The following is a 14,972-nucleotide window of genomic DNA, read 5'->3' on the forward strand; positions in this document are numbered from 1 at the left end:
GCTCTGCTTTTCTCTGTGGTACACAGTGGCTCCGAGGTAAGATTTTGTTTGATCAAAGGGCTTCTTGGATAAAAACTTAAATAAATTCAAATATTAAAAACATAAACATGTCCCTTCATTTATCAGATGAGGGAACTAAGGCCTGGGGGGTAAAATAGAATTAACGTTACAAAAGCTGCTGTGAGCACTGGATTTGGAATCTGGGATTCTATTACCAGCACCGTCAGTTACTGTGTCACCCTGGGGAAGACATAAGCTTTATGTCCTCTCTCCTCTATGATATGGGAATATCACTGCTTACTTTAATACTGCTGATAACAGACTTAAGGAATATAAAGTTGTTTTGAAAAACAGTAATGCTTTATAAGGAAGTCCATTTATTTAACAGAGCACATATTCTAGTCTAACTACCTATTAGGCTCCTCTTCTTGGAAGTGTCAAGGATTCTCAAGATGATAGTATCTTGATAAAGGTCTTCCTCCCAATTCTTCTAGGACAGTCTAGCTCAGGGAAGGTACCAGTATCTATCAACTTGTCTAATATGCATGTCTACAAGGTTCCTAGATTTCATCTCAATATTCCTCTTCCCTTCAATTCTCATAGTCAATCTAACATCAAAACCTGCTGATGTTTCCATTTAAATACCTCAGTAACTCTGCACATTTCCTGTGTCCATAACCTACACCATCTCCTTCCTCCATATCAGGCATCTCTCTTTCTCCATTTACCACTTTCTGATATCATCACCAAGGTCAGGTACTTAGATTTCTTTTTGCCTATCCCTCAAGTTGGCCTTTTCTGGCTTCACTGACCACACTGACCGTGACTCGATATCATTTGTTCACAATGGCTCCTCCTTTCTTTATGCATTGACCTTGAATTCAATGTCACAGTCATTTGAATCATGATCTAACTAATGCCTAATTTTCTCATAGAGTTCCAAGAAGGCAGATTCAGCCTTGGATTGTACCCATGCTATGACTGACTTTCCGCCATTAAAATTAATATTTTAGTGGAACAAATAAATAAGCCTTAGACATTCTTGCTCTTTGCCCAAAAGATAAACATTGGAATGTATTGCTTGCCCTTGAATCTCAGTTGGGTCTCACACCCTATTGCCTTCACACCCCACCCCTGCATTCTTCCTTAGGTTCTGGAGGACCTAGGACCACCTGTAAGACCAGTTCCAGGAATTCACCTCTGCCTGCTGCCCCCTACCCCTACCCTGTCCCTAGCTCTCCTAAAATATAAGAAGGCCTGACCCCTGGGGTTAGGGCCTTCTGGTACATGTTCCATCAATGTGTACGCCGGCAATTGGTCACCAACCTCTATGAATTTATTTTCTCTGAATAAATTTGGTCTGGCTGTAGATTTATATACTGCCTCCTCTTTGTTCTGTATCTCTTTTCCTAACATTTTTAGTATCAGTCTGCACATCTTTTCCTAACATTTCTCAACCATGAAAGGCAGGATATAACTAAATCATAAATAAAAAGTAACTTCAAGCTTTGATAGTTCATGAATTCTTTGGAGATATACATACACGAGAAGTCTTCAAAAAGTTTAAGGGAAATGTGAAATCACTTTTAATTCCATTTTATGAACTTTTTGAAGTACACATGTACACACACATATAGTATATTTATATACAAACATCTGTATATATTTGTTTCTAGATACAGAAGAATCAATAAAACTATCTTTGATTCTTCACTCTTCAGAGACTTCTTACAAGGTGTGAATCTCTATCTTCTGAATATAACAAATGACCACATATTGGATGATGCAAGTCACTATTGAATTCAATACAGATTTGTTGAGTGGTTACTACATGAAAACTACTAAACCTAGCTCTGGATTCTCCAAAGTGAAAGAATTGAGATCACTGATTTTTAATTCCTAATTCTACGTAGGCTTGTTCCCTGTTTCTCAACTTGACTCAGGGCCATGCATTCAGCAGTACCAAGCTGTGCTCCATACCTGAATTCTCCAGGTCCTTATAAGCTTCAGCCCAGGACTTGGCCATGTTGGCCAGTGTGTACTCCATGATCTGGATGTCGGTGATGGGGCAGTTGCACTGTGGGAACTCCTCTGCACACAGGCAGCGACACTGGCTGTCATGGCACACATATTCTCCCTCACCATTGCACATGATGTAACTCAAGGCTGATTGGACAAACTTCTCTTGCAGATACTGAGGGAAGATTATCTGAAGACCTGTTTGAGAATAGCAAGAAGGGAAAATAGAAAAGGTTAAAAAAAGGTGTTTCATTAACAGTTTCCAAAAGTGATACATGGGAATCTGAAGCTGCTAGATTTCTCCCTGTGTACTGGAACCAACATCTTTCCAAGCCTATCTAAATCCAGACAGGGGACGACCAGCAAGGCCTCAGTGGCATCACTCTCACTTAAAATTCTCAGGTCATGACCTTGTCCATTTCTGAAACACATACCCTACTCTGATAAAAATGGGCTGATCCTAGAGCTTGATCTGGTATAACCTTCTCCATTTTGGGAGAAAACACTTACAGAAAACTCAGCACCATTGTTTATCTTTTCTTATTTCCTTCATTTCCCCTTTCCAAAATATTTATGAACCCCATTTATGAAGCATGAGTCCTAAGCTAAGCACAAGGTATGTTGACATAAACAAAAACAAAAGCATGACCTTGCCTTTGGGGAGTTTACAATAGAATCTGCAGGGATAAACATAGACACGTATCATCATAACGCAGCTTTATAGGCCTATAGCAGAGACAGTCATTTGAAGAAATCAGGCAGCAGAAGAGTGCAAATAACATTGCTCGGGTGGCATGGAAGCCTTTATGGAAGAGATGTAATTTGGGTGAGTTGAAATGCAAGAGATTATGTTAAAAGATGAACAGAAAAGAACATTCTATTTTTTAAAGATTTATTTATTTATTTGAAAGGCAAAATTACAGAGAGGCAGAGGCAGAGACAGAGAGGTCTTCCATCTACTAGTTCACCTCCCAGATGGCTGCACTGGCCAGAACTGTGCCAATTCCAAGCCAGGAGGCAGGAGCTTCTTCTGAGTGTCTCACACAGTGCAGGGGCTCAAGGACTTGGGCCATTTTCTACTGCTTTCCCAGGCCATAGTGGAGAGCTAGATTGGAAGTGGAACAGACAGGACTCAAACCTGCTCCCATACGGGATGCCAGCACTGTAGGCAGTGGTTTTACCTGCTATGCCACAGCGCAGCCCCCATTCTATTTTTTGTAACATGTCATACTTGACCATTTTTATGTGGTACAGGGCAATACTTTCACACATATATATATAGCATAAACCAATCATAGCAAAAATTACGCTTTCTATTTCCTTATTCTTATCTTTTGTGTTTGGAATCTACCAGCTCTTCTCTTCCACTAAACATAATGTACATTCATGGAAAGTCTTGGAAAAAGAAATGAGCTTGGAAGGGGGAGGGTGTGGTGTAGGAGGAAAAGTTAGAAATCAGTATGAAAAAATCCTTTTTAGGCTGAGCATTTGGAAATTATCCTATGGATCACAATTGTACATTGGTAGTTTTCCAGGGTACGATTGACATAAATAGAGTGATATATTTTAATAACTTACTTTATGGTGTTTGATCATAGAAAACAAAATACCAGTGGAGAATTTCAAAGATAATTAATGTTTACTTCTTGGCTCTAAATGTGAAGAAACCAAAGACCACTAAGGGTAACTGATTGGTCAAGGTTATGAGATGAGCACTCTTGACCATATCTTACAACCTTCTCTCTTTACCAGAATAATTAATTAGTTCTTGGTCCTGAGAGACAATGGTAGAGAAGGATCTATCTGGGTATAAGTACTACTCTGGTGTCCTTGAAAGGTCAGCACTGTGGACCATCGCCTATGGTACCCAGACAATTCTAGACTGCCATACCTCATGAAACCTTTCTCACCAAGGACATTTCCCTATACCACATTTGGAGCTGCTATTTCATCCTCTATTACATATAGGAGTAATGATTTTATTATCCCCTATGTAGAAGAGAACTATATTCTTATTCATATTACATTTTTTCTCATCTATGCTTTAGGAACACCTCCTAATCCTACCCATCAAGGATTACTAAAAAAGCTAATTATTTCTTTCATGTTCCTTTCCACAGTTGTGTTTCTGGATTTTTGTCTTTCCTTTGCATTCTTTCCAACAAAAATCAAACAAAACAGCAATGCACCATCATTTCAACCTGTCTTCATAGATTTCTAAAGTACAATTTTTTTTTTAATTTTCTTTTTTTTTGACAGGCAGAGTGGACAGTGAGAGAAAGAGAGACAGAGAGAAAGGTCTTCCTTTTGCCGTTGGTTCACCCTCCAATGGCCGCCGCGGCCGGCGCGCTGCGGCCGGCGCACCGCGCTGATCCGATGGCAGGAGCCAGGAGCCAGGTGCTTTTCCTGGTCTCCCATGGGGTGCAGGGCCCAAGCACCTGGGCCATCCTCCACTGCACTCCCGGGCCACAGCAGAGGGCTGGCCTGGAAGAGGGGCAACCGGGACAGAATCCGGCGCCCCGACCGGGACTAGAACCCGGTGTGCCGGCGCCGCTAGGCGAAGGATTAGCCTAGTGAGCCGCGGCGCCGGCCCTAAAGCACAATATTTTAAGAGAGGCATTGTGGGGAAAAAATATTGTGCCTCCAACATGCCTTGTTGCTGGAAACCAAAATACTGCAGTCAAGAGCTGGGCCTCACTACAGCCGGCTCCTCTACAACCTAATCTCAAGCAAATAACTCAGCCTCTCTCTAAAGTTCCACTTTATATTTTATAAAAGGGAAATACTCTTTCCTACATCAGAATGTTACTTAAAGGACTAAGTGAAATATCTTTGCAGATTATCTGGACCAGTTCTTGCCACGCAGCAAGCAATATATGTTACATATTCTTGTTTTTGATGTGACGATGATGATGATGACATTCCTCTCATTAAAGCTTCCAAAGGTCCAACAAAACACTCAGGTAATGAGGAACAATAACTTTGGATATGTAATCAGAAGAAGAAAATACTCTTAAGGTAGTCTTCAAGTACTGTGAGTTTTATAAGGAAGAAGGTGTAGAATTCTGTGACTGTTGAACTAGCATTTTTGGAAGGATTGTTCAGACAGGTGCATATGTCATATGATGCTTGATGTTCTAGCAGATAGAGCTATACAACTGGGCAACAAACGGCTCGAAGACTGGGTGACCTCCATACTGATGAGCAATGGATCCATTTAAGTTTGAGTAACTGCTCACAAGGGCTACTACACAGAGAGGGACATGATACAGATACCAAAAGGTTAGGAAAAAGAAATCAAGTTGCAAAGTCCCTTCTAAACTGGTCCTATGATTCTTTCAGAGTATGCATTATTGATTCATTTTATCTCTATCACCATTTTCTCTTCCAAAGCAACATTTATTTTTAGCTGATCCCAATCCCTTACAGGCAACTGAATCTATGGATCGGGGTTAAGTTTCTGTTGCTTAACAGAACTCTGTAGACTATATTCTCAGTCCTATTTTTCTAGCTTGCTCATCATTTTCTTTCTCCCTTTTGTAGGGGATAAAATATTCTATTCTTGGTCCCAACCCAAAAGGAATTTGGGGAGAGCATTTTTAGAAAATTGCGTCAAATCTTTTCACTGGCAAGGATACAAAAGGCAGTATTACCTACCCCATTTAAGGCAACTGAAAACAGATGAAGTTTGAGGTGGGGGGTTTTCTGGGAGCAGCTGAAACACAAAACTGTCTGCTCTTTAAAAATGGAAACTCAGAACATGCGGAGCTGTCTCTGAGGCAGAATCTCCTGGGCAATTTCGAAAAAGAATAATGAAGACATAGCAATTAAAAAGCACTTTTCTGCAAAATGTCATTACTGTTTAAAGTTACATAACCATTTCTACAGCAGCGGAGGTTCACATAGCAGTCACAGTCAGAGTCATCTCCTGATGACCTGTGTCCAACAAAGAGGCCCATTGCTGACCTCCTCGATGGGCGCCTGAATCCTGCTGGCTTCAATGGGAGTCATAAATAATTTGGAGGGGGACTTGGCCTGTGGAACCACAGTTTGAAAGATATACAGCTGCCGGCTGGGGTGGAATAGTCTGTCCCTACAGTTCCCAAAGACACACATATATACATGGGGAAAGGAAAACAGAAAAACGAGAGAGAAAAAAGACACTATTATTGCCAAGCTTATAAATTTTGCCTCAAAAAACCTGGGAAGGCAAGAGTTGAGTTTCATTTGAACACCAACTCACCCACGCTGAACATATGGAATATTTTCCTCCTCAATCTCTAACATTTTTTAAAAATCATGTTATATTTTTAAAAATCATATTATATTTTAAAGTGGAATGCTTCACTGATCCATAGCGTCAGTGGGCAATCAGACAGGTAGGGACACAAAGCCGTCTTCCTTCTCTTTTCCACCTTGCTCCATCCCCTCAGTCCTCCCTGCCGCCTCACCCAACATATACATCTCTCAATACTTTTTTTTATATTTTGCACAGCCTTTGTGTGCTGAGATATTATTTCTCCTCTCCATCACATGATGTGAGATCTCAGTTTTCTTGCCTGCCTCCTTCCTCAAATCCCCAAATATTCTCTTCTGTACTGAGAACACACCAGATGCTTTGCCCTTTTCTCAGCCTCTCCAGCACGTTGGTGTTGCTCTTCTTTCTTCTTTGCGTTTGTCCTTCCTTGTGCCTAGAATAGTCTCCCCCCAGACCCCTGCATGGCTCCCTATAATGCAGACCTTCTGGGACCACCCAAGTCAAACTGCCTCTTCTATCTTCTTCAGTATAATCAGTGTAATTAATTACTGGAAGAAATTAACTTGTTAGTTTGTTCTTTATGGTGCATTTTCCATCTCCACTAGAGGGTCAGCTTCAGGGAAGGAATAGCCTGTCTGTCCACTACACACCCCCAAAGTGTAAAATAAAGCTAGACCTAGTGCTGCCAGCACTCATGTGTTGAATAAAAGAACCATTCTCTGTCTCATTCCAACTGAAAATAAAGGTGACCCATTAGGCTTTGGGGATGTGAGAACTGAAAACAAAGTAATTGGTCTAAAACCCCACAGCTACAGTAACAGAATCAGCACTCAAATCAAGTAATTTTGAGTTCTGCAACACTTGACAGTCTTTCCATCTCTCCCAGGGACTGAGACAAGCTCCTAGCTTAGTAACCCATTGTGGCTCCAGCATAGAGCAACCTCTGGGAATGTCTTAGCCTCTCCACACCACAGATTATCCTTTTTACTTGTGAAGTCAAATCTTCAAATTCTCATTTACCATTGAGGAAAGAAGAGGCACAAAAAGCACTCAAATCACAATTTGGCAGTCAGGAATACTGTAACTCTATCCTTCAATGTCATACTCGAGGGGATGGGGCCTTCAGGAAGTAATAAGGTTTAGATGAGGTCATGAGCGTGGAGTCATCAGGATGAGACTAATGCCCTTATAAGGAGATGATATAGCAGAGCTGAGTCTCTCCATGAGCCCACACCAAGGAAAGGCCATGTGAGTACATAGCGAGAAGAGCACTAGATACAAGCCAAGAGGTTGCAACCTTATCAGAATGTGGGCATTTTGATCTTGGATTTTCCAACCTAAAGGACTGTATAAATAAATATATTTTGTCTAAGCTACCTAGCCTACAGTGCTCTATTATTGCAGCCCAGGTGCACCAAGACCCTGGCATACCAGGCACACTGAGACACCGGTAAATCTCATGTTTCCTCCATTTACTCCACATGAGATCATAATCTACTGCCTGGACTGCCTGATTCTTTCTCAGGAAGATCCCCCTTGCACTGACTCATGTATTCTAGTATCAAAAAGTAATACAGAAATTATCCATTATTTATTCACTCTATTGTTTTTCTTCTATTAATTCCCTTCCTCCTTTATTCATTTTCTCCTCTTCTTCTTTCCTCCCTTCCCTCTTTCCCTCTCGTCTCCCGTCCTTCTTTCCTCTCTTCTCTCCACATGTCAGTCCACTCCCACTATTTGTCAGGCATCATGTCTGGACACCAAGGATGTTCAGAAGCTGCTTAGATGCACAGAGATCAGTACCCTACCAGAAATACGAGGTTGTTTGAGGAACAGAGAGGAAGAACATCTAACGTGCAGCAAAGTAGGCGTGGTCAAAAACCCTCTCCCAGTGGAAGCGGCATTCAAACCAAGACCTAACAGACTTTAAAGGATGAGAGATCCACAGAAAGTGGTGTATAAAACAGAAATAGCATGTGAAAGGCTTCGGGCAATAAACTCCTTCCAGCTGAGAACCAAACTGTTTATCACTTTCCTTTCTGATTAAGGTTCATCTTTATTTATTCATTTATTCTCGAGTTTCCTGGAGTAAAGAAGAAAAGGTTCTGGTCGGAAGGAAGATCAGAATTCTGAAAGAAGAGTAACAGGATCATTGATGGAACAGCATTTTTTGTCAGTTTTACAGAGGGATTGATTCTAAGATTCACGAAAAGGAATGGCGCTCACTACGTTGTTGAGTTTCAACCATTTGGGGGCACTCAAGTGAAAACAGAACTTTCCTGGAAACCTACACTGGATCTTTGGAGACCTTCAAAGATAATGTCAATATAGCTGTCTAGAGCAGAAACCTGGTTCACCTAACCTTACTCTGTGAGGCTGGGAAGCATTTATTTTCAGGAAAAGAAGTTTCAACCACTAGAAGTTAAAGATGCACCTAAGATAGGCAGATATAATCCAAGTACGGTCTTTTACTCTAATCCCAAGTGTTGGAGGAGAAAAAGAAGTGGTTGCATAGGTTTAATATTTGCCCCTCACCTTCTAAGGAAACAGAGGGGGTACATGGAGATCCAAAACTAAGCACAAAATTCAAGAAAAAGAGAGTAAGGATTTGAGAATTGTTACAACATTAAAAGTTGTACTGTGGCTGGAACTTAGTAGGTGTTTTATAAACATATTTCAAATATTGAATATTGATCTAGTATAGAAGTGAAAGAAGACTGCAGACAATAACTATGGAAGATCTGATAATGGGTGTGAGATATGGGTGGAATCTTGAAAGGTGAATATGGTCTGAACAGATTAAGAAGGGCAGTTGTGGATATCATGGCAAAGTATATAACTTGAACAAAGATAGTTCCGTGGGTAAATATTCTGGATCAATCTAAGTCTTGTTCAAGGCAAGGGTTATGAGCTATCCTAGGTTGGTATTGCCCAGTATTGTTTTATTTCATTCTGTACCCTAATTATTTAAAACAGTGATATTTTGATGGACTTGTTCTTTTCTGGCCTATTTTATTGAATTCCAACTCTTTACAATGTTGAAGGGTTCTATTTTAGTTGAGTATAAATTTTTTTTATCCTGTGCTTGCATCAGAATGTGGCCCCCTGTAGATGCCTCTGAGCTCCATAGGAGTCCCAGCTGTTGCTTGTACCTGCTAAGTTCTGCTTGTCAAACTCTGTCCATTTCTGAAATGCACAAGGTTGCAAGAACAACAACAAGGACTGCACCTTTTGCAAAAAAAAAAAAAAAAAAAAAAAAAGAAAAGAGTCGGCTTGTTCCCTTTCCTCGTGAAAGCCCAGGGATTTCAGACTGGCATAGAAAGGACTTTATGGCTCCAACAGCCAGGCTGAACTCCAGTGTAATGAAGGCATGCAGGTCAATTACCCATCTGTTTGTGTTTCTATTGCTGTGAATTACAGTATCCATCGCTGACAGCTCATTGGAGTGGAATGAAAATAAGACGATAATTCACCGGGTGAAACTGTGCAGAAAGGGCAAAAAGGCTATGATCTCATTCAGAAGTTCAGTCCTGTCTCTGTGATGGGTCATTTACACTCTGGGAAATGAAGAAAGGCAGCTACCTGGGGGAGAAAAAGTTGGGTTTTGGCTCCCTCAATATAAGAATCAGGAAATGCCCCCTCTTGGTAAGAGTAATATTTTGTGTTTACAAGTATCAGTATCTATTCTGCAGGATCTTGAGGAGTAGACTTGGAACCCATAGGTGAAAAATATAGTACATGGGACTCAGGGCAATATAACTAAAATCTCTTTAACTATCAGCAATTTTGAAGGGTGAGACAGATTGCTTTAGTAGATAGAGGACTTCTCATCACTCTAAGTGTACAAGCAGAGTTAGAAATGACAGGATTGCTCTAATACAAGATTCATATGGTATGTGGTATGCTAGATTATCATTAAGTCCTATTTGGTTCCCCTCCCTGAAATGTCCTCCTCTTGAGATAATGACACACTCCTGCCCTCTGAATTCAGATGACATGTTTGGCCAAGGAAATGGGAATGTAAGTGATGCTGTCATTTCCAAAATGAAACTATAAGAACCAACAGAGGGGGTTCATCTGTTTCTCTGTTCACAAGACCAGTAATATTCCATACAGAGGCTACCAGAGTGGTAGAATTATAACAGACTGACAACCTCTATGCAGCATGAGTAGGAAATGATCATTTACTTTTATAAAACACCGAGATTCAGGAATTGTTTTATAGCACAGCATAAGCTAGTATATACTGACAGATGTAGGCATTGGCAAACTATGGCCAACATATCAAACTGACTTGCAGTCTATTTTTGTAAATACATTTTACTGTAGGGGATGGCATTGTGGTGGAGGAGGTAAAGCTGCCAGCATAGCAGGTAAGGCCACTGCCTGAGGTATTGGCATCCCATATGGGCGCCAGTTCAAGTCCCGGCTGCTCCACTTCCAATCCAACTCTCTGCTGTGGCCTGGGAAAGCAGTAAAAGATGGCCCAAGTGCATGTGCCCCTGCACCCATGTGGGAGACCAGGAAGAAACTCCTGGCTCCTGGCTTCAGATTGGCCATCTAGGGAGTGAACCAGTAGAGGGAAGATTTCTCTCTCTCTCTCTCTCTCTCTCTTTCTCTCTCTCTCTCTGCCCTTGCCTCTCTATAACTCCACCTGTCAAATAAGATAAATAAATCTTTTAAAATAGGTAGGTAGATAGGTAGATAGATAGATAGATAAATAAATAAATAAAAATTTCACTGGAATACAGATATGTAGATACAAGGGTTGAGTAGTTGCAGCAGATACTATGTGACCTACAACGGCTAAAACGTTTACCACTTCATTATTTAAAGAAAAACTTTACCAATTCCTATACTAGATGATTTTTTAAGAGTCTTCATGCTGGCGCTATGGCTCACTTGGCTAATCCTCTGCCTGTGGCACCAGCACCCCGGGTTCTAGTCCCAGTTGCTCCTCTTCCAGTCCATCTCTCTTCTGTGGCCCAGGAGGGCAGTGGAGGATGGCCCAAGTGCTTGGGTCCCTGCGCCCGCATGGGAGACCAGGAGGAAGCACCTGGCTCCTGGCTTCAGATCGGCACAGCGCCAGCCGTGGCGGCCATTATGGGAGTGAACCAAGTCTCTCTGTCTCTCTGTCTCTCACACTGTCTCTCTCACACTGTCTATAACTCTCTCTCTCTGCCTCTCTCTCTCTCTCGCACTGTCTAACTCTACCTGGCAAAAAATAAAAATAAAATTAAATTTAAAAAAGAATCTTCTTCATCTTGATTATTATATGATTTTACTGTGTGTTAGTGTTCATTCACTTATTAATCAAAGACTGATCAGGCATCTAACGTCTCTGAGACACTGTTCTAGGATCTGGAGAAAGGGCAAGTAACTAGAAATCCTGGACTTGATTTCATGGACTTAACCTTTAGTGAAAGAGACAGACAATACATGAATAAGTAAAAACAGGGAAGGATTTATATTGACAAAAGGGATTGGAGACAGGGAGCCTTCTAAAGGACAATTTCAGCTTTGAAATAGATAATATAGTCTAAATTATGAAATCACCAAGGATAAGAGAGCCAACATACATTATTCAATTGCATAAAATTTCAACATGCAGATACTTTTAGAGCTTTAAGAGGTTGATTCAATTTAAAATGTAAGCTATTCACAAAATTCATGATAAAAACCAAACTTGATGCATCTAAAATTCTGTGCTACTTGACCCCAAGATCAGCTGATAATTCTACATCCTTCTTTTACCAAGCTCCCTTTCTCTCCAACATCCTGGCCACAGCACTGCCTCTGTCCTCCAAACATATTAAGTTCTCTCTTATCCATATTTTGCCTCCAGCTCTTCTGAGTTGCATGACCTTGCAAAAGCTAAAAGATTAAAATGATCTGATCCTCAGTTTCCCTCACTGATTTAGTGTGCAAGTTCAATAAACTATTTCATGTCTTCATTGTGGCAGTGGTTATATGACCATATATGCTTGTCAAATTCATAGAATGGCCTATCTCAAAGGATTAAATTTGTACCCATTATGTACCAATGAAGTTAAAAGCAGTGTTAAGTAGATAACATATGGGAAGTTGTTAGTACAGGACAGGTATTCAATTAATGTAAATTTCTTGCTCTTTTCCTACTTTGTATTGCTTTCTCTGGAGGCATTGGGCAGTCTCAGGTAGCTCCTCTGCTGGCAACCAACTATACCTTGTGCCTATCTCAAAGTCTAAAACTTATTGCATCATATTGCACAACCTTATGTTCATGTCCTACTCTGTAAATCCCTTAAATGCAACAGGTAGTGTGTCATTCATCTGTTTCTCCATCTTCTCACACATTAGTGAGTATCCAGGAAATGGTTTTAAATGAAGATGAATTTAGATACAAAGTGCTTCAGAGCAGATTGGGGTCCTCTATTTCATCCTTAGCATGCTTCACCCCTCTAAAGCCATCTCTCATAAGCAGAACCTGTATCATTGTTTCTCAATATCACAGTTTGATACCTGCAGCTATTTTGACTTCATCTCAGTAGTCAGAGACAAGGGACCAGAAAGACATGAGGGAAAAAATAGACCCAATAAAGAAAACATCCTGAGAGAGCAATGGTGCTAAAAGACTTGACTGCTAACTGTGGCACATATTTTGTTTTGGATTCATTGCTGTAAATTATGATTCTTGGGGATAAGTTGTATCTTATATTTTCTGCATTCCTTTCAGGATAACACATACAGAGCTGGATCATAGTAGGCATACAAATGTATAACAACTCAATTCAACATCTATTATGAAAGTCCTTTCATTTGCTAGCTTAGAGTTAGACACTGTACTTTGTAGGATCTAGAGATAAAGCAAATGAAAGACATTATAACCTTAAGGGGCTCCATTGGCAGAACATGATTCATAAATGTCCAATGACAAAAGGATACACACACACACACACATACATATATATATATATATATACACATATATATAAGTTTAAGTAAGAAACAAAAAGAAGAGTCCCCTACTTTCATAAAAATAGAGAAATACTGAAGAGTTGTTTTGGACAGGATTGAATGGGATGTATGGTCTAGCACTTGTCAACAGGGATGCTCCAGAATCACAGATCTGCATATATTCCTAAGCTCAAATATATTCAGGAGACTATGTATGTATAATCTACCTTTGAGTCTCATAATATACTTCAACACAGTTAAGGCACTGACAAGACCTGCAATAAATAAATGTGTTCTATGCTATTTAACCCAGTATTTCATTATTAGGGAGCTTTTGGTGAATTACTGTGTGGGCAAAAATAACCTCAAAAGCTCAGTGGCTTAAAACCACAAAGGCTGATTCATATTCATGTTTCATGTAGGAGGTTGTCATCTTTGGCTCTGTTCCAGATGTTTTCTTCACCTTGGATTTAGGTTGAAGGAGCAGTCTTTATCAAGAGTAGTTTTATTTTTTATTTTTTTCATGACAGGAGAAAGAGCAAAATTTAAGCCAGGTAGTGTCTACCAAAGTGTCAGTTCAGATGTGGCATGTATCATACTGTGTCACAATTCTACCATTCAAAGAAAATCACAAGGATAAAGACAATGTTACATGAGTGAGAAATATATTACTCCCATGGGACATCACTGCTACTCACATGGCAAGTCACATATATGTACAAAAAATACACACACACACACACACACACATTCCTGTTAGAGGAAGGAACAGCAATGCACTAATGAAATCTACCACAAAGTACACTTATTTCACGGACACCAGACCCCTTTATCATTTAAATACTGCATAATCCAGCAATTCCACTGCCAAGTATATACTCAAATGAATTATACTCAAGGATTCAAACAAATAATTGAATGCAAACATTCACAGCAACACCACCCACAATAATCAAAGGTAGAAATATTCCAAATTCCCATCAATCAATGAATGGATAAATAAAGTATGGTGTATCCATACATTGGGACATTAATTCCGCCTTTAAAAGACTTGAGGTATTGAAATATGCTATAACATGAGTGAACCTTGAATATGTTAAATGAAAGAAGAGAGACACAAAAGACCAAATACTGTTCATTCTATTTATTTAATATCTATCTATCTATCTATCTTAGGCAAATTCAAAAAGACAAAAGCAGATTTGTAGCTATCAGGGGTTAAAGTGAGTGGGCAAATGAAAAATGATTGCTTAAGCATAAAAGAAGTTACGTTTGGGGTGATAAAATAAGTTGTGATGATAATTATACAATATTGTGAATGTGTTTAATGCCACTGGATTGTATACATTAATGGCTGAAATGTTGAATTTATGTTGCATATTTTTATCAGTTTCAAATCAAATTGATTTGGTACTTTAAGTCAATATAAATCAGTAAATGCTTATTGAGCATCTACTATGAGCTAAACACTGTACAAAGGAGAAGTGAATATTGAACAATTAAAAAGCATATGATTTCGACTCTCAATTTCAATATAATGGCAGATATGTGTACATAAAGCAAGATAGAATGCATTTGGAATATAATAAAAGCACATAAAATTCTGTTTGGCAATGCAAACAGAAAGCTTAATTCCAGTATTAATTGTGAAGCAAAAAAAAAAAAAAAAACCCTAAGGATTGTTCAGTCATCTTACAAAGTAAAGCAGGTATCATATCCATATAGTCAGTAAATTAATTATCATGCATGACGTGTCTAG

At 39.7% G+C, this 14,972-nt stretch overlaps 1 protein-coding gene across 1 annotated transcript in view; it reads right to left on the reverse strand.

Moving 5' to 3' along the window:
- Positions 1 to 14,972, reverse strand: part of BRINP1 (BMP/retinoic acid inducible neural specific 1) — a 209,740-nt gene that overhangs the window by 38,295 nt on the left and 156,473 nt on the right. Inside the window, exon 6 of the mRNA XM_002720507.4 lies at positions 1,981 to 2,217. Within this exon, the coding sequence (XP_002720553.1) occupies positions 1,981 to 2,217 (237 nt within the window). The remainder of the gene's footprint in view (positions 1 to 1,980; positions 2,218 to 14,972) is intronic.

This window comes from Oryctolagus cuniculus, chromosome 1, assembly GCF_964237555.1.
Source record: "Oryctolagus cuniculus chromosome 1, mOryCun1.1, whole genome shotgun sequence".
In the NCBI taxonomy this organism is placed as follows: Eukaryota; Metazoa; Chordata; class Mammalia; order Lagomorpha; family Leporidae; genus Oryctolagus; species Oryctolagus cuniculus.